Below are 23,397 nucleotides of genomic sequence, written 5' to 3'. Positions count from 1 at the left end.
TAGATCCCTGTGGGAATGGCATTGGCTGGACACAGAGATATCCCAAGAAGCAGAATTTAGAAGACATAGCAGTCAATAGCCTAGAAATCACAAGTTCAGAAAAGCTTGAGAGAGGGCAAACTCAGCTTATAAAAAACTAGATACTAGAGAGAAAGCAAGTTCAAAGCTGAAGATCAGAAGCTAAACCAGGAGAGATCATTGGTAAAAACGCCCTGCCACAGTTTTCTATTAGGGATGGATGAGAAAGAAGGTGCCCTTTATGAACAGTGATGGTTTTCCTTGGTCTCTTACCTCCAACTCCGTCCTACCGATCCTTGCTGTTGAACTGTCGTTCTCACTGTTACTAAATCTAGTGCTTCATAAAATACCACCCCAAATACACTGAGGGTCATCATTCGGCCTGGGCTCAGCCAGACAGCTCTCTGCTATTCTCCCTTGGGGTCGCTTATGTGGCTTCAGACATCCAGTAGCTTGACCAGGCCCACAGAGTTTAGTTGAGTCTTACTCACATGGCTGGAGCCTCCCAGTGGAGTGTAAGCTTCCCTCTGCCCCCACACACATGGCTTCTCACTCAGGCTTCTCTACGTGGTATCAGGAGTGTTCCAGGAAGACGAAAGGAGAAGCTGAAAGTCCCTGGAGGCCTACACTCCAGAACTTGATGACATTACATTACTTCTGCCAAATTCTGCTTGTCCAAGTGGCAAGTTAGCCTAGACACAGGGTGGAGAAGTACAAAATAATACGGTCATATTTTTCATACCAGGCCTGTCTGTGAGAGCTTACTCCTACCCCTCACACTTGTCATTTCCAATACTATAGTTTATGTGCTTACATAGCTATCTCTTTTTATAAAATTGAACTTCTTAAGGACAGGAGTTGGCTTATCTTTATTTGTAGCACATAGCAAAGGCCCTGGTATCTAGTGATACCAGGAAAGTTGATAAAGGAAAGTTGAACCAATGATAGCCAAATGGGTCAATGTGTACATACATTGATAGTAGTAGTAGCTAGATTCTGTAATTATAAGATTGTGGCTCAGTTAAGTATCCAACTCTTGATCCCAGTTCAGGTCTTGACCGCAGGGTCATGATTTCAAGCCCCATGTTGGACTCCACACTGGGCATGGAGCCTGGAAGGGAGGGAAGAAGGAAGAAAGGAAGGTTGATTGTGCATATGTCAAGCGGCACCCGAGAATCCTTAGTAGTGTTTCCTTAATCAGTTCCTAGATCAAATAGCCAGAAATACTTTCATTTCCTTTTTCCACCATCATTGTTATCAAAGGTGGTGGGCCTCATGGTCTAAATTATATATTATCTTGTAGCATGTACTCAACAGAATGACTATTTGTGCCAAAATAACAAGGTTGTAATAAGGAAATATTACAATGTAGTATTGTATATATTATCTAAGTATATATTATCTTATACATTAATAAGGAAATATTACAATGTAGTATTGTATATATTATCTAAGTATATATTATCTTGTAGCATGTACTCAACAGAATGACTATTTGTGCCAAAATAACAAGGTTGTAATAAGGAAATATTACAATGTAGTAGTCGAATGTAGCCCTAATTACTTGGCTCTAAAAATAATTTGAATAATCTAAAAGGTCCGTCTATTACTTAATATCAGCTCAGATTCAGTTGATGGCACTAAAATGACAATTTGGTATTTCATGGAATTTTAAAACCCTGTGCCCTAATTAAGTTCCCACACAGGTAATTATTCCATGTGTAATTTCATCAGGATACTGTGATACTCACTTTGATGTGCTGCTATTGCTGCACACTCACAGAATGCCATTAAGCCTGTCACATTTTTTTCTCTGGTAGTTTGGAGATCACTATAAAATTTGCTAGAATTTTTTGGAATTTTTCGTGAGCAGGTTTTACATTTATATAAATTACTTTGTCCACCTTGAATCTTTCAGGCACTTTTGTTTTATGTCACTGGTCCGCAAATGGGCCAAAGAAAATTTCATTAAGAGACCAAAAGGACACATGTATATGCAAAGCTAATATTTGCTCAGACAAGTAATCCTTCATGAATGCAAAATACAGAATTTGTGTGACTACATCAAAGAATCACAGAGTGAATAACAACTAATTATGGAAGGACGGGGATGAATATTTTTAAACTTTTGTAGAATTACAAGAAGAGAAAAACAGCTACCTCTATGAAATCAAAACCTAAGACTTTATTTTTATAGCATTGGATTATCAAACAGAGTGCAGAATTAAAATTGAACGAAGTTAAAGCAAGCTCTCCTGACTATGGAAAGAAAATATAGAGAGACAGAAAAGAAATTGAATTTCAGATATTTCTTTCAAGATAAAAATGAATTATTACAAAATAGACCTGTATTCGTAACTTAGAACCTCCTATTTGGATTTCATACACTGAAAGCAATCATAGAACTGAAGGGAAATTTATTATAAAGTCACCTGGGATATCGGTTCATAAACACAGAAAACAACATTAGAAATTGAAATGGGAATGATGAAAATTTCATTTAAAAGAATGTAAATGGGAGGCAAGGAAAGAACAGTTGAGGCACACCAGAGGCATTATTCCTCTTGAGCTCCTGTAAATACTGCAAAGTCTTCTCCATTAACAGGATACTGGTGACACAAAAAATAGGACTGGACGTTTCCCCTCTGTCTATAGGGGCTCAGTCTATGCTAAGGACACTTTCTGTGGTGGTACACTGGATGAGGCCATCTCCCTGCCTCAGGCATACAGCCTGAGAGTCTATTAGGGATCTCCAAACCAGAGGCAAAGTGCCAGCTGGCCAGTAGCTCTGACCGTTGAGGGAGAGAAGGGGTTGGTCAGTGGGGCATTGCATGGAGGTCATCCACCGCCGACCCTCTCAGCAAAGTGCAGAGTTGGTGCCCTCCATGGTGTAGAGACGACGATCCTGCAAACAGTTAACCACAGCTGATCATTCAGTATCTAAATCTAGGTGCCTTCCACCATAATTAGAGTGTGTTTGTTCATCAGCAGCTGAACATTTTGCAGACTGTAAAAATGTAAATGATCCCAAGGTTCATTATGGCACCGTGAGCATCACAGATTACACAGTCACTCTGCTCCTTTATGCGTCTTTTATATCTTAATTTGGGCCCGATTGTATGTATATCACATCATGAAAGTATGAGCTATAACGAAAAGATTGTGGAGGCATTGTTATGTGCCTTAATACAGGATAGAAAAATAATGCATATTTTAGTCCTCTCAACATATTTTATATTCTAGAGCCTAAGTATTGAGTCAGGGAATCTGTTCCACGAAACTTAAATGACAAAGAAATCACTTCCCAGGGACAGGATGCCAGACACCCATGTCATAAGGTAGTGCAGAAGATTACCTTTGTCATGATAAAATTAATATTTCAAAGAGACCAAAGGAACACTCAGCTTTGTAAAACACTAAACATGGGCCCTGGAGTAAGAGAGATTCTGTACTCAGTCACTTAATATCGCTGTGTTCTTGGGCAGATTCCTTAATCTCATAAACACACAAATCTTTATCTGCATAGTAGATAGCTACACTCAAATAGGGCTCATGTACCCTCAAATTCGGGTTAGGGATAACAGGTGTCTAATATCTAATAAGTGCTTAATAGATAATATTAATTTTTACAGCACTGGGAAGTGCATTATCTGGTTTGCACCCACAGTTACTCAGCAGAGTCAGGCAGAAGGACGCCTGTACTATGATTCTTCGGTCCTGGGGCAGGTGGGACCGTTGGGTACACGGAGTGGCGCTCTTGTAGCTTACCCTCCAGCCTTGACTTCCATTCATCAGCTGTTAACACTTGTTGTTGCCCTGGAAATGTGGAAAACTCTTTAGCAGGACCATCTAGCACCACTAGTGGCTAGTTCCATCCAGCTGGTGACAGGAAGACAATGCCTTTAACCTGGAGTATAATAGGATGTTAGAACTGACCTATATGGTGGCGGTCAACCGGCGGACCATGGACCCCCGGTTCCTCCAAGGTATTGCAGGTGTTGCAAGTGCGCATCAAGCATTTGAGAGAGAATAATATCGTGTGTGTGTGTGTGTGTGTGTGTGCGCGCGCGTGCGTGTATGTATGTGTGTATGTATATGCAGTACTATTTTTACTATTGTGATTAATAAGATATAAATTCATTTCAGAACGTTATTGAGTACTTAGTAGCTTACTATAACGTTGGATTTCCTCTGTCAGCCATTATAAAACATACAGTCTTAGATCAGGGTGGATATGGTACAAAGAAATCATAAAATTCATATTATACCCACTGTGTGCATGACTTCTTCTGGAAAAATCTGAGATTTTAATGTTCAGATTAGTATGCAGACCGTTGAGTACTGATGGAAAATGGGTTACATGGAAAACATTTAAACCAGTACCTGACACGTATAAGGCCCTCGGTAAATGACAGCTGTTACCATGATGGCTATTTGGTAAGGAGTGGTTTTGTCGCTTTTTTCTCCCTTGTGCTCAGAGGAACCTATCACATTCCAAATGTAATATTTTTTTTTCCAAATGTAATATTTTAAGTTACATCATTTGTGACTCAAGCATCCATTTTTTTTTCAAGCATCCATTTTTATTTCTCGTACTCTCCTAGTGGGAGAGGTAGGTATTTTAAAAATCTCCCTTCCAGAAGTCTTGCAGGACCAGAGGCTCTTGGTGTCAGGACTGAGGCTAACGTCAGAGCCCCAGTCCTTACAATGCATCTTACTGCAGCTTCAGACGGCTAGTGGCCCCAGATGTGCGAGCTTGAGAGAAGTTTCAGTTTTGTTGCTGAATCACCTGTTGGGATTTGGTATATTTCTTTGGACTAAACAGATTTAGGCATTTACTTTCCGTCAATATTTTTTAATTTGTCCTCCCCCTGTTCCCCTATTCTCCTGGATCAGATGGGTTTGTTTTTGTTTTTGTTTTTTTTTAATTTCTTAAGAGATTTAACATTAGATCATGACTTATTGAAATTGTGTACCCTCAGCTAGTCTCTAGAGGTTTGATGTCTCGTTGCACAATGTGGCCGAGAGCTGACAGCAGAGAGCAGTGACTGAGAGAAGTTTATACCTGACTCTACAAATAGAGTACTCATTTCCTCAAACTACAAACCGTACAAAGAACGTTCCCGTTGGGTTCTCCACGTAAATGTAGGACTGAAGCAGGGGTCATCACTACACGTGTGTGGCCCTGAACTTGTTGTCAGTATCCATATTTAGTAGGACTTCCTCTGCTTTAGCTAACCACCTAGGGCTTTGACATCTAAGCTAAACACAAGAATATGGGGGATCCCTGGGTGGCTCAGCGGTTTGGCGCCTGCCTTTGGTCCAGGGTGAGATCCTGGAGTCCCGGAATCGAGTCCCGCATCGGGCTCCCTGCATGGAGCCTGCTTCTCCCTCTGCCTATCTCTCTCTCTTTCTCTCTCTCTCTCTCTCTCTCTCTCTCTGTCTCTATCACGAATAAATAAATAAAAATTTAAAAAAAGGAAAAAGAATATGTGGAGTGGGTGTGTGCGTGTCACCCTGCAGAATTCCCTTATGGGGGACTGGCCCCAGGAAAGGAAACCAGAGAGCCAGAAGAGGGAAGCACGTCTGCAGGTGCTGAACACGTCCATTGTAAGTAAAGGCAGACGACCTCCAGCAGCTTCCATAAATAGTTCCCGTTTGGTCGGCTGTGCCAGGCGGGGACCCGGCCGTTGTGTGTCCCAGCCGTTGGGCAGCAGCCTCATTAGAGGAAATCCCCAGAGGCCTCGGTGTCTTCACAGGATGCCGCCCAGTGAAGCATGACTCCCCCAGCAGGTTGAGGCGTTTGAGCCCCAGCAATGGTCTCCCCTGCAGTCGGGAAGAAGGTGACCTGCTTTAGGACAAATACGCAAGAGCCTGCCCTAGACAGACTTTTGAGGAGTCACCTGTGCCTTGTGGCCCTCACCCAGTGCCACAGCACACCTTTAAACATCCACTCCCTGACCTTTCCCACAGGAGCCCACCGGGCCTGGGCCCGGGCCTGTCTTTAGCGGGTTCCCGATGCTGGTCCCCTGTCTCTTTCCCCCTCTGCTCACAGAACCGCCCTTTCATCCCCATTTCCCCTGAGGCTTTGTATGTCTTTATCCATATTTATCTGTTCAAATCATTAATGCTCAAGTAGGACTCGGGGATACTATGTGCCCCCTTCCCCGCGGGTCACCTGTCTGCATTTCAGCAGTGGCTTTAAGTAAATGAAGGTCCTGCAATACTGAGGACTCTGCGCCCTGACAGCAGCGGGGGAGGGGGGCTCGAGAACAGGGAGACCTGGGGCTCTCACCGCGTCCTGCCCGCTGGCCTGTTCCCGCACCCACGGAAGCCACACTTCTGTCTCCAACCTCCCAGAAGTCTGTGACACTGAACAGTTTTTCCAGGGAAGAGAAAAAGCCCAGTTCAGTAATGGGACTGATTTCCGCAGTTTTGCAGCCGGAGCTTCCCTTGGGAGCTCTCCTTTAGGACACGAGCACCGGAGTTGGAGTGGCGGGGAAGGGGGGGGTATGCGGCACTTGCAGGCAAGAGCCGCGGAACACCGGGGTGCAGTAGTCAAGGTGCGCTTGTAACTACGTGGGGGGAGGTTTTCATGCTCACCTGTGCCTTTCTAAAAGATCTATCCATTTTAAATCTGGCTGCTCATCTCTTTTTTGGCGGATCACTGATCCCATCGCTGTCGGCCCAGTAGCGGCTGTGGTATTGGCCAGTAGGAAATGGTCCCCCCCCACCCCCCCGTCCCCCGGCCCCACTGTCGCCCCAGACCCTCCACCTTGACCAGCTTCAGTTTGCTGGCACACCCGGTGGGTCGTCGACTGTTCCGCTGGGCGCAAGATGTTGCCCCCAGAAACTGGCGTTCCTGCTCCCTCCCCATCAAAACGCTCCTATCTCCTGTTTTAGAGCCGATGATGACCTTTCGCTTTTTCAGGAAACCAGTCTCTAGGTCTCTCGGTCTTCTCCTATGCTTGTTACTCAGTTTCTGTTTTGTTTGGGTTTTTTCTTTTTCCTCTTTTGAGAGGGGAGGGAGTTCGATGTGTCCCTTCTTAAAGGTAACAACGTTAGCTCTTCAGAGTTCACACAGTGCAGCAATGGGACAGGGTTAAGTGGTACATGATTCGATTGCGTCGAATACCTGCTTCGTTCACTACCCACCCCACCACCACACTGAGTTTGGTTTTATGCCATGTTTTAAGCCAGAATAAGGAAAACTTAGGGCTGCCTTAAAGAGGTTTTCTCCTCCGAAATGTTGCCAGTTATTTGTGACTCCATATTATCCAGACCCAGTGGGAATAGATTTTGTATTTAAAAAAAAAAAAAAAACTAAAACAAAGGCACACACCCCAGTATTTCTCTAACTTCTTCCACATGTGAAGGGTGAGCCCTGATCTTGTGTAATCCGAGCCTCAGGCAGGGAAGTGAGGTCTAGGGTCAGGCATCCAGGACAGCGCAGGCCTGGCCTCCAGCCGCTCCTGGTATCCCGAGGCCTTTGCTCCGAGGCCTTTGCTCCGAGGGGCACCGTGTCCCCAGGCAAGACGCCTGCTCTTGGGCCTTCCAGACAGCCGGGGAGAGCACCTCACAGCCTCCACCTGCCGCAGCCCGGTCTCCTCTAAGGCTCTGCAGCCCCCTGGGATCCGTGACTCATGTCTGTACGCCTCGGTAAGACCCCTCCTCCAGTTCACACCCCGAGGCTGAGCTCCGAACCTGAACCAGCGAGGTAAGTTACTCAGCAGACCTAAGGAAGGCTCCCCTAGCGCCACGGCAGGGCCAGGCGAGGTCATGCGGAACCTGCATGGGGAACACTGCGGCCCTAGGCCTCTCCTCCAGTGGCTGCATGCACGGAGGGGCTCCTCTGCCCCCGGGCTCCGGGCTGGGCTGCCCCAGCTGAAGAAGGAAAGGAATGGAGAGGGAGGAGGAAAGGGGTATAGGGTACGTCTTCCTTATCTCCCAAACTAAACAAACGGTTGGCGCCCCAGCCAGAGGTAGCAATCTGCTTTTCCGGACTCCTTTAGACTTGCTCGGGCACTGGGCAGGCAGCGAGTGTGCGGGGTGTGCTGACTGCCTGAGGGCCTAAGCTTTCATTTTTAATTCATAGACTATGCCCAAAAGATACTATTTCCATCCACTTGAACTTCCTGCAACCCCAAAAAGAGTTTTCGGTAAATGTTACGGAACGGTATTTACATCGAATCGGAGGTACCTCTCAATTGGTTTTGGATTGATGGGTCCCAAGGCTGTAATCCTCACTGCAGAGAAGGAACCCCGTAAGCTGGTGGTGCAGGGAGGATGGTTGTGACACCAGAAGTGTGTGTGGTTGTGAAGCACAGGTGTTGACTGACGCCGACTGAACCGCTAAGGTGGTGCAGTGAAGAAAGGCTCGTTCCTACCGGGAGTAATGGCACGTGGCCCCAAGAAGCACCCGCAGCGCAGCAGGAATCGGAGATGTGTACTGTGGCACCACTGGACTCCTGTCAAAAACGAGCTGACACTGGGGCACCTGCGTGACTCAGCTCGTGGTGCGGCCAAGTTTTGATCTCAGCTCAAGTCATGATCTCAGGGCACTGAGATCGAGCCCCTCATCTGGCTCCCCGCTCACCGGTCCGCGTGAAGATTTTTCTCCCTCTGCCTCTCCCCCCACTCCTTCTCTAAAATATTTTTAAATTTTTTAAAAAATTAAAATAAATTTTTGAATTAAAAAAAAAAGAGTTGACCCTACATTTGCGGATGTATTTCTGGACCTTCTACTCTGTTCCATTGAACTATCATATCTCTTTGTATTTAATGAACTATGTTGATAACAGTAGCTTTAAATTAAGATTTACAGTTTAGGTAAGCTCTTCAACTCTGTACTTTAAAGAAATTATCTTGATCATTTTACGATCTTTGCATTGCCATAGTCATTTTGAAAGCAGCTTGTCTAATTTTACTAGATCTTTTCTAATTTTACTAAACTGCTAGACCAATGGTTGGGAGTCCATTAAATTTACAGATTTGGGGGGAAATGGCCATTTTAACAGTATTGAGTTTTCTACTCAATGAGCATGGAATGAATGTCTTTCCATTTGTTTATTCACTATTTTTTCTCAGTCAGGTTTTGTAGTTTTAAGTTTAATGGTTGTCTTTTGCTAGATTTACTTGTAGGTATTTGTTTTATTGGCAATACTATAAATGGAATTTATTTTCTAATTGTTGGGCTGCTAGCATACAAAAATTTTTTTATATTAGACTTTTATCTTACAACCTTGCTAGATTCATTGCTTTTAGTTCTTTGTATGTAAATTCCCTACGATTTTCTCATTTTTTCTCTTTTTTAAAATTTTTACTGAAATTCCAGTTACCATACAGTGTAATGTTAGTTTCATTAATGCAATATAATGATTCCACTATAAGTGATAAGCACCTACCTATTCAACCCATTCCCCCCCACCACCTCCCCTCTCTGGTAACCATCAGTTTGTTCTCTGTTAACAGTTAACATTTGGTTCCTTGCTTTGCCTCCCTCTTTTTTCCCCCCTACTTTGCTCATTTCTTTTGTTTCTTAAATTTCAGATGAGTGCAATCATATGGTATTTGTGTTTCTCGGACTGACTTACCTCACTTAGTGTTATACACTCTAGCTCCATCCATGTTGTTGCAAATGGCAAGATTTCATTCCTTTTCATGACCAAGTAATATTCCAAGTAATATACACGCCACATCTTCCTTATCCATTCAGCAGTCAGTGGTCACCTGAGCTGTTTCCGTAATTTGGCTATTGTAGATAACACTGCTAAACACATTGGGGTACATGTATCCCTTTGACTTAGTATTTTTGTATTCTTTGGGTAAATAGTAGTGCCATTGCTGATTCATAAGGTAGTTCTATTTTTAACTTTTTTGAGGAACCTCCACACTGTTTTCCAGAATGACTGCACCAGTTTGCCTTTCCACCAAGAGTGTAAGAGGTTCCCCTTTCTCCACGTCCTCACCACCACCTATTGTTTCTTGAATTACTGTTTTTAGCCATTCTGACAGATGTGAGGTGATAGCTTATTGTAGTTTTGATTTGCATTTCCCTGATGATGAGTCATGTTGAGCATCTTTTCATGTCTGTTGGCCACCTGGATGTCTTCGTTGGAAAAATGTCTATTCATCTCTTCTGCCCATTTTTAATTGGATTATTCACTTTCTGGGTATTGAGTTATGTAAGTTCTTTATGGATCTTGGATACTAACCTTTTATCAGCTAAGTCATTTGCAAATATCTTTTCCCATTCTGCAGACTGCCTTTTAGTTTTGTTGATTACTTCCTTCACTGTGCAGAAGGTTTTTATTGATGAAGTCCCAATAGTCTATTTTTGCTTTAGTTTCCTTGCCTCATGAGACATATCTAGAAAGAATTTGCTACACTTCATGTCAAACAGGCTAGCGCCTGTATTCTCCTCTAAGCTGAGATTTTCTATGTTTAAAAAAAAAAAAAGTCATGTCTGCAAATAGTGCCAATAAGGCTAGTTTTACTTTTGTCTGAAATTTGTACTTCTTTTTTGGTTTGTTTTTTTTTTGGGGGGGGGGGTGGTTTTTTTGTTTGGTTGTTTTTTTGTTTTGTTTTGCTTTGCTTTGCTTTTATGCCTTATTTTGAAGCCTAGAACCTCAAGAATAGAAGTTGGTAAAAGCAGGCATTTTAGTCTTTCACCATTAAGTATGATATTGATAGTTGAATTTTTTGTAGATGCCCTTCGTCAGGTTGAGTAAGCTCCTTAGTATTTCCAATTTGTTGAGCATTTTATCATTAACAGATATTGAATGCTGTCAAATGCTTTTTCTGCTTCAGTTGGAATGATCAAATGGTTTTGTTCCCTGTTTTCTGTCAATCTAGTGGATTACATTTATTAATTTCCAGATGTTAAACCAACCTTGCATAATTGGATAAGCCCTATTTGGCCATGATGTGTTATCCTTTTTATATATTACTGGATTTGATTTGCTGATATTTTCTTTAAAATATTTGTCTCTGTCTTTATGATATTTTCCTGTATTTTGATAGTGTCTGTCAGCTTTTGTATTAGAGTTCTACTGACTTCATGAAGTGAGTTAGACAGTTACTCTGTTTTGTTGGTTTTTTTTTTTCTAGGCAAAGAACTTTATTAACCTTGTTTCAAACTTTATTCCCAGGCTTCTTCAGCTTAATTAGCTGCAAAGAATGAATTGTGTATAAGCAAAAACTGAAAAGAGCTGCAGTGTCCAAGGGGCTTGGGCTTAAAAATATTAGAGATCTAGATTTTATCAGATCCATGAACAAAATTTTAAAAAGCAGTCATAATATAAAATAGCAGCTCCCAGTAACTTCTTCAAGTTTTATCTTCTTCAGAAGTTGACTCAATTCAGTTTGCTTCATTCTTGGAAGCTTCATCAAAATTCTCCACAAGATCTGGAACTTCATCATCATCATCCTCTCTGGTAGCAAGTGGTGCTTTTCCATCCACGGATTGTTTGGGCAGAGCTTCAGCCAGTCTTCTTAAACTAGTCAGACTGTCTGCACCAAGCTGGTTTAAGATACTGGGTAGCATTTCTGTCAACTGCTTTGTCTCAGCATGGCCTGTAACGGTGAAAGTGTTCGCTGCCAGCGATGCCTGAACTTTAGGGTTGTTAAAATGGATCACTGTTCCTTGGTTTGTGAACATATTCACTTCTTCAATACCAGAGATATTGTTTACCCCTAACTTCTTTAAGGAGAACTGAAGTTTTTTATCATCTGCTGTAGCTGTTCTATGAACCACCTTCTTCTTTCGGCGAGCAGTTCCTTTCCCACCAATGCACACTTGTGCTTGCAATTTGGCGAGTTTCTCCTGGTTCATGATAGTTTCTTTCATCTTGTTGGAGCGCAAATGGGACCGCGCGGGGGACTAGGGTTGGCGTTCGGGGGGTCTCAGGCGGACCAGCTGAGGTTAGGCGCCACTCTCTCTGTTTTGAAAGAGCTCCTATAATATTGTTATTATAATATGTACATAATATCATACATACAATATGTAAATTGTATGATAAAACCTACTAATGAAACCATCTGAATTGAAATTTGCTTTTTGGGAATATTTTTTGATGCCAAATTATACTTGTTCTTAAATATAGAACTATTATTATCTATACTTTATTCTGTCTGTAGAATCAGTAGTAATGACCACTTTTTAGTCTAGATACTGATATTTTGAATATTTGATATTTTGACTATATAATGTTTGATATTTTTAGCATCCTATATAATTATATCTTTTGATGTTTTAGCTGTATCTTTTTATATCTTTTTTTTTAGGAGTTGCTCTATAGATTGGAATATGCACACCTAACCTTTGACAAACTATTAAGAGTTAATACTATATCATTTCATGGGAAATGTAGAAAATTTTCATCCATATGAGTTCCTTTGTACACACTCAACCTCTGTCTTTTCTGGTAGTTTTTATGTATAACATTTACATACACCAAAAACCTGATCAAATAATGCTGTAATATTTTCAATATTCAGTCACATTTTAAAGAACTTAAGAGGGAAAAAATGTATATTTGCCCGCATATTTACCATTTCTGTTGTGCTTCCTTCTATCCTGATGTTTCAGATTTCTTTCTGGTATCATTTAGTCTGAACTACTAGTGTTTCTGGGAGAGTGGATCCACTGACCGTTAATTCTGTTTTCTTTCATATGACAATGTACTGCCTTCATTTCTGTAGGATATTTATGCTGGCTATGGAATTCTGGGTTGACAGAGACATCTGCTTGAATTCTAATTGGGTGTACATTAAGTCTATAGATAAATTGGGGAAAATTGTCACCTTAACAAATGAAAGATGTTATTCCATAGTCTTCTGCCCCCATCTTTTTTTTTTTTTTTTTGAGAAATTGGATTATTTGAATTGGTTTCTGTATTGAATGTGTCATTTTCTCTATCCACTTTTAAGACATTTTCTTTTTCTTGGATTTTAGCAGCTTGATAAGGATATGTGTAGGAGGGTTTTTTTGGTTTTGATTTTTTATTTATTTTTACCCTGTTTGGAGTTCACAGAGATTCTTAAATATGTAAATTTATTTCTTTCAACTAAATTTGGGACTTTAGTCATTAGTTTTTCAAACAGATTTTCTGCCTCAATCACTCTGTTCCTCTACATCTGGGAGAAGTAGACTCCCAGACTCTTATTTCCTCTCCTCCGGTAATAGGTATTTTCCATATTTTGATATTGTATAGATCCCTGATACTCTTTTCACATTTTTCTATTTTCTTTTCTTTGTGTTCTTCAGCTGGCATATTTTATATTGGATTATCTTCAAGTGTATTGACTCCTCTGTTATCAGTATGCTTTTGATCCTATGCAGTGATTTTTAAATTTTAGATACTGTATTTTATTTCTCAGTTTCTCCATTTTTATAATTTTTCTACAGTTTTTATTCCTCTACTAAGGATGTCTGCTTTTCCATTAATTTCAAATATATTTTCCTTTATCAAACGGAGTATAGTTCTAATAGCCACTTTATTACGGTTACTACAATGTTGGCATTTGTTGATTGCTTTTCCCTTAGAATTGATCACATTTTTCTGGTTTTCGGTATGTTTAGCAATTTTGAGTTGTGCCCTAGATATTATGAATGTTATACTGTACAAACTCTAAGTCCCTGTTATATTGTGCTGGAGATGATTAAGATTTTTGTTTCTGTAGGCAATCAACCCTGTTGGGTTCAGAATGCAAATTCTGTCTCACAGTGATTCAAATCACAGTTAACTTTCTCAAAGCCTGTGTTTTAGTACCCTGTGTGAGACTGTGTGAGACAGCCAGGAATTACTTTGAGACATGGTTTAAAGGAGTTTTGTTCTCTAAACGGGCTTAGGTCTGCCCATCAAATGTGTAGCTCAAGGATTAGACTGAAACTTGTGTGGGTTCAAACATGGAACCAGGTAATCCTCTTCTCTGGCCGTTTCCTCTCTATGATTTTTCATACACTTATAAGGACCTCTTTTCCTGATTCCTCAGGTCACAAGGATTTGGTTTCTATTATGTTTCAGACACTAGTGTTGCCTCCCTTGTATTACTGTGTAACTGGAGTACACATAAGAGGAGTGCTCCAAGAGAAATGAGGGGGAAACAACAAAACAGGCAACTAAATGATGGCATGCCTTGAACACCTCTATTTCCTCTCTACACTCACTCTCTAGGTGAAAGCATTCTGTAATTCTGTAACCTCAAATCTGAAAGCTGACAACTCTTAGACCTTTTCTAACCTCCAGACTAATAGACCCACTTGCCTACTCTATATCTGTACTTGAAAATCTAATAAACTATACATGTCCAAAACTAAGGCCTTCCCCCATCCATACTGATTACTTTGACTGCAAATATAAAACACACACACACACACACACACACACACACACACACACACACAAAAGCCCACAAATACAGAAATAGTCCAGAATATATATAGCATACTCATTAGGCACCCAGTCTCCTTATCTCTTGAAGCTTTTACAACTTTAGTATGCTTCCTCTTTATGATAGCAGGAGAGAGAAGTGTAATGGTAATTTATTTTTTGTTTTTTCTAAGCTTTTATTTAAATTCAAGTGAGTTAACATATAGCGCTGTATTGGTTTCAGGAATAGAATTTAGTGATTCATCACTTACCATTAACACCCAGGACTCACCACAAGTGCCCTCCTTAACCCATTTAGCAGACCCCTACCTACCTCCCCTCCAGCAACCCACAATTTATTCCCTCTAGTCAAGAGTCATTTATCGCTTGCCTCTCTGTTTTTTTTTTTAATTTTTATTTATTTATGATAGTCACAGAGAGAGAGAGAGGCAGAGACACAGGCAGAGGGAGAAGCAGGCTCCATGCACCGGGAGCCCGACGTGGGATTCGATCCCGGGTCTCCAGGATCGGGCCCTGGGCCAAAGGCAGGTGCCAAACCGCTGCGCCACCCAGGGATCCCGCCTCTCTGTTTTATCTTATTTTTCATTCCCTTCCCCGATGTTCATCAGTTTTGTTTCTTAAATTCCACACAGGAGTGAAATCATATGGTGTTTGTCTTTCTCTGACTGACTTATTTCACTCAACCTAATAGCCTCTAGTTCTATCCACCTTGTTGCAAATGGCAAGATTTCATTTTTTTTGATGGTTCAGTAATATTCTAATGTGTACATACACTACATCTTCTTTACCCATTCGTCTGTCAATGTGGACATTGCTGCCATGAACATTGGGGTGCAGGTACCCCTTCGAATCACTGTGTTTGTATCCTTTGAATAAATACCTAGTGGTACAACTGCTGAGTCATAGGGTAGCTCCATTTTTAACTTTCCGAGGAATCTCCATGCTACTTTCCAGAGTTCCTGCACCAGCTTGCATTCCCACCAACAGCATAAGAGGGTTCTCTTTTCTCTGCATCCATGCCAACATCTATTATTCCCTGAGTTGTTCATTTTAGCATTCTGACCTGGGTGAGGTGTTATTTCATTGTGGTTTTGATTTGCATTTCCCTGATGATGAGTGATGTTCAGCACCTTTTCCTGTGCCTGTTGGCCATTTGTTTCTTTGGAGAAGTGTCTCCATGTCTTCTGGCTATTTCTTGACTGGATTATTTGTTTTTTGGGTGTTGAGTTTGATAAGTTCTTTATAGATTTTGGATACTAGCCCTTTCTCTGGTATGTCATTTGCAGATATCTTCTCCCATTCTATAGATTGCCTTTTAGTTTTGCTGACTGTTTCCTTTGCTGTGCAAAAGCTTTGTATCTTAAAGAAGTCCTAATAGTTCACTTTTGCTTTTGTTTCTCTTGCCTCTGGAGATGTGTCTAATAAGTAGCTGTGGCCAAGGTCAAAGAGGTTGCTACCTGTATTCTCCTCTAGGATTTTGATGGATTCCTGTCTCACATTTAGGTCTTTCATCCATTTTGTTCATTTTTGTATATGGTGTAAGAAAGTCATCCAACTTCACTATTCCGCATGTGGCTGTCCAGTTTGTTGAAGGACTGCGATTTTCCATTGGATATTCTTTCCTGCTTTGTCGAAGATTAGTTGACTGTAGAGTTGAGTGTATTTCCAGGTTTTCTATTCTAGTGTGTCTTTTTTGTCCCATTATCATACTGTCTTGTAATACAGCTTGAAGTCCAGAATTGTGACGCCTCCACTCTTGGTTTTCTTTTTCAACATTACTTTGGCTATTTGGGGTCTTTTCTGGTTACAAATCTTAGGATTGTCTGTTCCAGCTCTGTGAAAAATGTTGGTATTTCGATAGGGATTGCACTCGATTGCCTTGGGTTGCATAGACATTTTAACAATATTTGTTCTTCCAATCCATGAGCATGGAATGTTTTTCATTTCTTTGTGTCTTCATCAATTTATTGCATGAGTGTTCTATAGTTTTCAGAGTATAGCTCCTTTACCTCTTTGGTTAGGTTTATTCCTAGGTATATTACAGGTTTTGTGCAATTGTAAATAAGATCCAATTCCTTGGTTTCTCTTTCTTCTGCCTCACTGTTAGTGTATAGAAATGCACCTCACTTCTGTGCGTTGATTTTTATATCCTGCAACTTGGCTAAATTCCTGTATCCATTCTAGCAATTTTTTGGTAACCTTCCCCGTTTCAGTAAATGTCCGTTCCATGCTTCTAGGTGCTCAGGCTCAAAATATCCTGGAGTCATCCATGATTCCTTTTCTCTCCTTTTCCACATCCAGTCTACCAGCAAATATTATTGATTGACTCCATCTTCGTGCAGGCTATTGTTGCCATTCCTGGACTTCTGAAATAGTCTTCTGAGATAGTCTTCTAATGGAACTCCGTCAGTTCATTCTCTACACAATAGCATATGGTTCTTCAAACCTTAAGTAAGATCACATCATTCTTGTGCACAGAACTCTCCAGTTACCTCCCAGCTTACTCTCAGTAAAATCCAAGGGACTTACTAGTAAAAAAGCTATACATCATTTGGTTTTGGCTAACCTTCTGATTAAATTGACTATTTTCTTCCCCTCATTTCATACCAGTTATACTAGCTTCCTTAATGTTCCTTGAGTATACTAAGTATGTACCAATTTCAGGGTCTCTATCATGAATGCATTTCTTCTAGATAACCCCGTGGCTGGCTTCTTAACTTCCTTCATATCAAATACCATATTATCAAAGAGATCTTCCCTAACAGCCTACCTCAAATAGGATTCCTGCTAGTAAATATCTCCCCTTATACAACTTTATTCTTCATATTCAGACTATTTGACATATTATCTGATTTTCTGTGTATATGTATAGATTCATACACTCATATACATTCTGTCTCTACATATATAAATATATAAAAATGTATAAATAGGTATATATATGAGTTTGATTATTGAAGGGCTTCTCACTAGAATTAAAGTAGGGATATCTGATAAGGAAGACTGCAGTGATGAAAAGAGATGGTCAAGACAGATTTCTCTGAGAAAAGGGCATTTGAGAGAAGAATGAATATGAGCCAGCTATAACATAGCCTAGAAGAAAAGCACTCCAGGCAAAGAGAACAAATAACAAATAAGAGCACTCCAGGCAAAGCCCTACAGTGGAAATAAGCTTGTCACATTAGGGGATTGTCCTGCATTTGAGGACAAAAAGAAACCCAGTATAGGTAGAATTTAGAAATTATGTAGAGTAGAACAAGATGAGGTGAGAGAGACAGGCAGAGCCAGATCATTGCAGTTTTGCCTGCCCCAGATGCAGTAGAAAAAGAATTGCAAGCCTCTCTAGCACCTCAGTCATTCTCCACTCTTTGGGAAGCTCTTAAGTCTACAACAGCCAAAGGCTGTCTAGCTACATGCAGCTATTTAAATTTAATTAACTAAAAGTACATTTAAAAATGCAGTTTCTCGATCGCATGAGTTCCATTCCAAGTATTCAATAGTCACACGTGCCAATGACTTACCTATTGGGCAGCACCGATAGAGAACATTCCATCATTACAGAAGTTATGTAAAATAGTGCTACTCTAGGAAATCTAGTCCAGTGAGAAATAAGGCCAAGTTTGCATAGCCTCTCCTCTGTGATTTTCTCTTAACCCTAGAATCAGTACTTTTCTATTTAAATGGAAATATATGTGGTGCCTAGAAAATTAGCATGGGGCCTGTTCCCTATGCAAATACTCTCACTGGTGATTTTTGCCTATGACAGAAAAGATGAGAAGGACTGGTAAATCACAAGCATTCTTAACCTCATTATAAATACATTGCAAATGTAAAAATGCAAAGTGTGGAAGTCATAAATGTGAAAGCAGCTTTCAATTTGTTTTAATAGGTATTTCCTATATCTTATTGTAACCTAGGGATCTGGCTGCAAGAAACTGCCTGGTAGGTGAAAATAACGTTCTGAAAATCAGTGACTTTGGAATGTCTCGTCAAGAGGATGGTGGAGTGTATTCATCTTCTGGCTTAAAGCAGATTCCCATTAAATGGACAGCACCAGAAGCTCTTAATTATGGTAAGAATAGACTGTTTTTCTTTTTGGTGGTAAAAAATGTACTCCATCAGCACAAAACATTCACAAGCAAAGTTACAGGAGTAAAGTAGAGCCCAAGTTAGAATGATTTGAAAATCAACACAATAATGTGTAAGTATTCATATTTTGTACTTACACAGGAGCAGAAACTCAATTCATTAACCTTATTGGTCAGATTTCTACATGTAACATTGCTAAATTTAAAAGATGGGTATACTTATAAGCACTTTGGAAAGGGTTTCTTTAATCCCTAAAAATTATTTTTTTAAGTGTTGCTATGGCTCTAGACCACTGCTTTGGAATGTCTTATAATTGGCACAATAACCTCACCTAATATGGTTTTAAAATATTATCAAGTCTATAGTTTCTCACTCTAAAAATTAACATAGTTTTTTAGCATTTCTGTCTCTGGAACCTGTATACATCTTGTGGGGAGAGAAGGGAAGTTACACTTTTAAATTTGCAGGAATTTGTGTGTGCGTGTCATTGCAATTGGAAATAAATACAGGTTGCATTATCTGTGGTTGGGATAAAATGGGCTGCAACAAGATGGGTAATGGCTCAAGGATTAAAAGGAGAGAGATTGTGCTTTAACTGAAATTATAAATTACATTTTAACTGAGTGAAGTGGCATATGAGCCATGGGTTGGTAAATGGGTACAGTATGTTTTAAATTGAAATATCATAAAATTATTCTTGACTGTTTTAAAATGAAAATTACTTCATCATGCTGAATAGGGCATTTATAAATGCCTTAATTCAATGATAAAGATAAAATTAAAGATAAAGCTTTGTCAAGTGAGGTACAATTCTTCTAACTTAAAATTAAGCATTTTGAAGTGAATAATTCAGTGGTATTTAGTACAGTTGACAGTATTCTACAACCACTACTACTTTCTAGTTCCAGCATTTTCATCACTCCAGAATAGTAAACTTTACCCATTTCCTCCCCATCCCTCATTTTCCCCCAGCCACTGGCAACCACATGTCTGTTTTTTGTTGCTACGGATTTACCTGTCCTGCATATTTCATGTAAAAGGAATCATCCTACACATAGTATACATTTCTTAAATGTTTTGGAGGTTCATCCATGTTGTAACATGTATAATTAACTTCATTCCTTTTTGTGGCTGGATAATATCCCATTGTGTATATTAATAATTTGTTTATCCCTTCATTCATTGGTGCATATTTGGGCAGTTTTCACCTTTCGGCTTGTGAATAGTGCAATGAACATTTGTGTATAAGGATCTGTTTGAGGACCTGTTTTTAGTTATTGTGGGCAAACACTAGGAGTTGTATGGTAAATTCTACACATTTAACTTTGTGAGGAACTGCCAGATGTTTTCCAGATAAAGCTTTGTAAAATGATTCGTTTGGAAGCTAGTTGGGGCTGATTCAGACACCAGGACCTATTTGGTATTTTGTATATTAATGACACTATGGAGTATATGTTGTATGTAGTTGTCATTACGAGAAATTGACTAAGTTGTTCTAGTTCCCAGTAATGAAGTTTTTGAGCTTAATACTCCATAGATACGAATCCTCATCCTAATTTGTCTTCCCATGTGCTAGCAAGAGAAGTTTTTATAAGCTTTCTAATGATCACAGACTAATTCCACTCTTCCTCAGAATCTAGAGAAAATGGCACCCCTGCTATTTTCTACAGCGATATTAGTCTACGGTTGTATTCTTAAGAACAATCACAGGATAAAAGACTGTAACTTGTTATTTACGCAGAGGTTTTCTTTAAATAGCAAGACATTGTTAACCCCTTCTTGTACATTTAGAGCATTCCTGTAAAGGGGCTGGAACTGGACTTGGGAGACCCTGAAATCCAGCTCTCTAGAATTTATTTTAACCCTGTTGACCAGATCCTCTTGGTTGCCTTGAGTGTCCTCTTAACTATCATGCCAAGTAAAATTCTGCCTTTTAATCAAAATGTATTTTAGTTGAATTTCAAGCTGACTAAAGTATTTACAAATCAAAATTCTATTTCTGGATATCTCTTAGAGCCAGACCTACAGCATTTTAAGTAATAAAGAGAGCTGTGAAGATCTTTGGTTGGCAAGGAGGGACATTCTTTTTTTTATCAGTCTTTAATATTAATACAATGCAGAACAATTTACATGACAGAGGGGGAGAGATTTTAACCGTAGTTGTGGAATAAGTCTGGCATACTTATTACCCAGCCCAGGAGGGAATTCCTCAGAGTTTAACCAGAGTGGAAAATATATCTATTGAAAGACCTATTTCTTGCCATACTTCTTTCAGGTTTTATGCAAATATCATTCTATGATTGGTGGTAAGATTTTTACCTCATTTCCAAGGTTTTTTTTATTGCATGTTGCCTCAGAGTAGCTGAAATACTACCCAAGTTTCCGATGACATGTGGGAGCAAGGCTGATAGAAAACTCCTTCAGTCTAAGGAACCTCACAGAAATTTTGCCTTAGGGCCATACTGTTAAATTTATTTTTACCATTATTTTGTCATTAGTGTTGCTGTCATTTGATTTTTTTTTAATGACACATATATTTGTTTTTTTAAAAAATCAAACAACAGAAAGGAGTCTCCAATGACAGGTAAGCCCCTCTCCCTCCTGTCTCTGGCCACACAACACATAATTGCATATATATATCCCCTCCCCCACTTTTTAATCACAAAATGGCAGCATACTCAATAGTTTTTCAGCATATATTGCTGCCATGCTCAATATAGCTGTTACAAAAGATACTGTGCTTGTAAAGGGCAGCTAGGATACTCACCTTCAACAAAGAAATAATCTAAAAGGGAAAATTAAAAGATATATTTTTGTTTGTCATCTAACAATTTTGAGCTGATGCATCCTCTAATTAGCCTGACATGACTACTCTGAAATGAGAAGGAGGCAGGATTTATAGTGAAAAGAGTTCTGGATCAACCATCAGGGCCAGATTTCCTATCAGTTATAACATTAGTTGCATGACCTTGGCAAATCATCTACTTCTGTGCACCTATGTTTTCTAATTTGAAAGATGAGAACATAGTGCCTTTTCCATGTAGGGGTATCGTGAAGATCAAATGAGGTGGAGAAGTAGCAAAATTCTGTACAATTTTAAGTTGCTCTTAGCCCATTAAAATTCAAGATGGAGATCTAAGAAGAGCCCAAACTCACACCTCCTCTCACAGACACACCAAGTCTATGGAACAATTCTCTCAAAAAACCCTAAAAACTAGCTAACCAAGTGCTACATAGTAGGCAAACAAGAAAAGAAAAAACCCACATCACAGCAGGTAAGAGAGGCTAAGACTCAATCTCACCATAAACCTAATCCACAGCACAGAGAACCATAATCAGGAGGAAACTAAAAACCTAGAGCTTCTCCCTGAAGAACAAAGGGTTTAAGCACTCACATCAGGCACTGCAGCATTTAAGACCTGCACCTGAGAGGTGAGCTCCCAAAATATCTACTTTTGATGAGTGATGAATTGGTGAACACTGCATCTGAGACTAATGATGTACTGTATGTTGGCTAATCAAATTTAAATTAACAAGAAAACTGAAGTCAACAAGACTCACATCCACGTAACCCATAAGGCTAAAGGAATATAAACACAACTCTTAAAGGGCCCCATGCTTGGAATCACCTGCCCTAGAGCCCAGAGCAGCAGCAGGCAACAGACAGGCTATGTGAAAGAAGCTCAGATGCTAGTCTGAAAGCATCAACCTGAGGGGCATCTTATTCAATACACGTCTACAGGTCTCCTGGGGATGCTTTCCAGGGATGGAGGCTGGCAGATGCCATTTTCACATTCTACTTCTGCTGCACCCCTGAGCACCAGTACCTGCCAGATACACAGTATCTGGTAGCCTGGTTTTTGCAGCTGCCACACAGGGAACAACCTTGATATTAGGTTTGGAGTCTAGGGGGTTTGCATGCCTGTGTTCCATATGAGTGTAACAATCCGAGAACACCCTTTGGCAGGCTACCACCCTAGAGCCCTGACAGCAACATACAGTCTTTATCTGTTTGTCTAGGAGCTGTGGCCTGAGGGCAGACTTCTGGTATGGCACCAATCTATAGGCCTGTGGAGGTTCTGTCTAGGAACAAAGGATACTATATCTGCACTCTCCCTCTCCTTTGCTTCCCAGAATCTCCCAGAAGGGAGCTTATACCCTTGTCCGGTGCTCAGATTTTAGCAGGTGCCACCTGGAGACGCCTCGATAGCACCTGGCTCTGACCTGTGGTCAGCAGGGCTTACTTTCACAGATCCTACAGGACTGTAACCAACGGAGAAAATGTTCTGAACCAGCTGCCACCCCTAGGGCACAGCAAGAGGCAATAGGCCCAGAGCTCTGCCTTTCTATGAAAGAGACCTATTAGCTTATTATCAGAGCTACAGCCAGAGGTGCAGGCTTATGATTGAACACACATCTAAGACCTGACTGATCCTTTCCAGAGACATTAGAGGGCAGGCGTCTGCCCCGCTTCATACTCTGTCCTGCTGTATACTAGAGCACCAGTATGTCTCAGAAGAGAGCTCTTACACCCAGCTGGTGGCCCAGTTTTAGGGGCTGCCATCCAGAGACTGCCCCTTGATCTGGCTCTATTGACTAAGGGACACTCGGATTCCTGTGTCCCAGAGGACAGTAACAATCAGAGAGATTGTTCTTGGCAAGCTACCCATTCCCCAAGGCACTGCGCCAACAGCCAACTATGAAAGAAGCCTATGTGCTTGTCGGGAGCTTCAGACTGAGGGGTAGGCTTCAGGTTTGGCACACATCTAGAGCTTGAGGTAATGTAGACGGTGGACACTGCCTTTGCGTTCTCCCCCTACCTCCCTGGTATCTGAGCTTATGAGCTTATGCACTCATCTAGAGCCCCAAATCTTTACACCTGTGCCCAGGGTACAAC

At 40.6% G+C, this 23,397-nt stretch overlaps 1 protein-coding gene and 1 pseudogene across 9 annotated transcripts in view; one reads left to right on the top strand and one right to left on the bottom strand.

Moving 5' to 3' along the window:
- Window positions 1-23,397, top strand: part of FER (FER tyrosine kinase) — a 434,834-nt gene that overhangs the window by 392,006 nt on the left and 19,431 nt on the right. For all 9 annotated transcript variants that reach the window (XM_025992805.2, XM_072736632.1, XM_072736630.1 and 6 more), the window contains one exon: window positions 18,329-18,483. In XM_025992805.2, coding sequence (XP_025848590.1) covers window positions 18,329-18,483 — 155 coding nt within the window. The remainder of the gene's footprint in view (window positions 1-18,328; window positions 18,484-23,397) is intronic.
- LOC140595420 (transcription factor BTF3 pseudogene) lies at window positions 11,137-15,385 on the bottom strand (annotated as a pseudogene).

Source organism: Vulpes vulpes, chromosome 14, assembly GCF_048418805.1.
Source record: "Vulpes vulpes isolate BD-2025 chromosome 14, VulVul3, whole genome shotgun sequence".
NCBI lineage: Eukaryota > Metazoa > Chordata > Mammalia > Carnivora > Canidae > Vulpes > Vulpes vulpes.
This window is presented reverse-complemented; position numbering and strand designations above follow the sequence as displayed.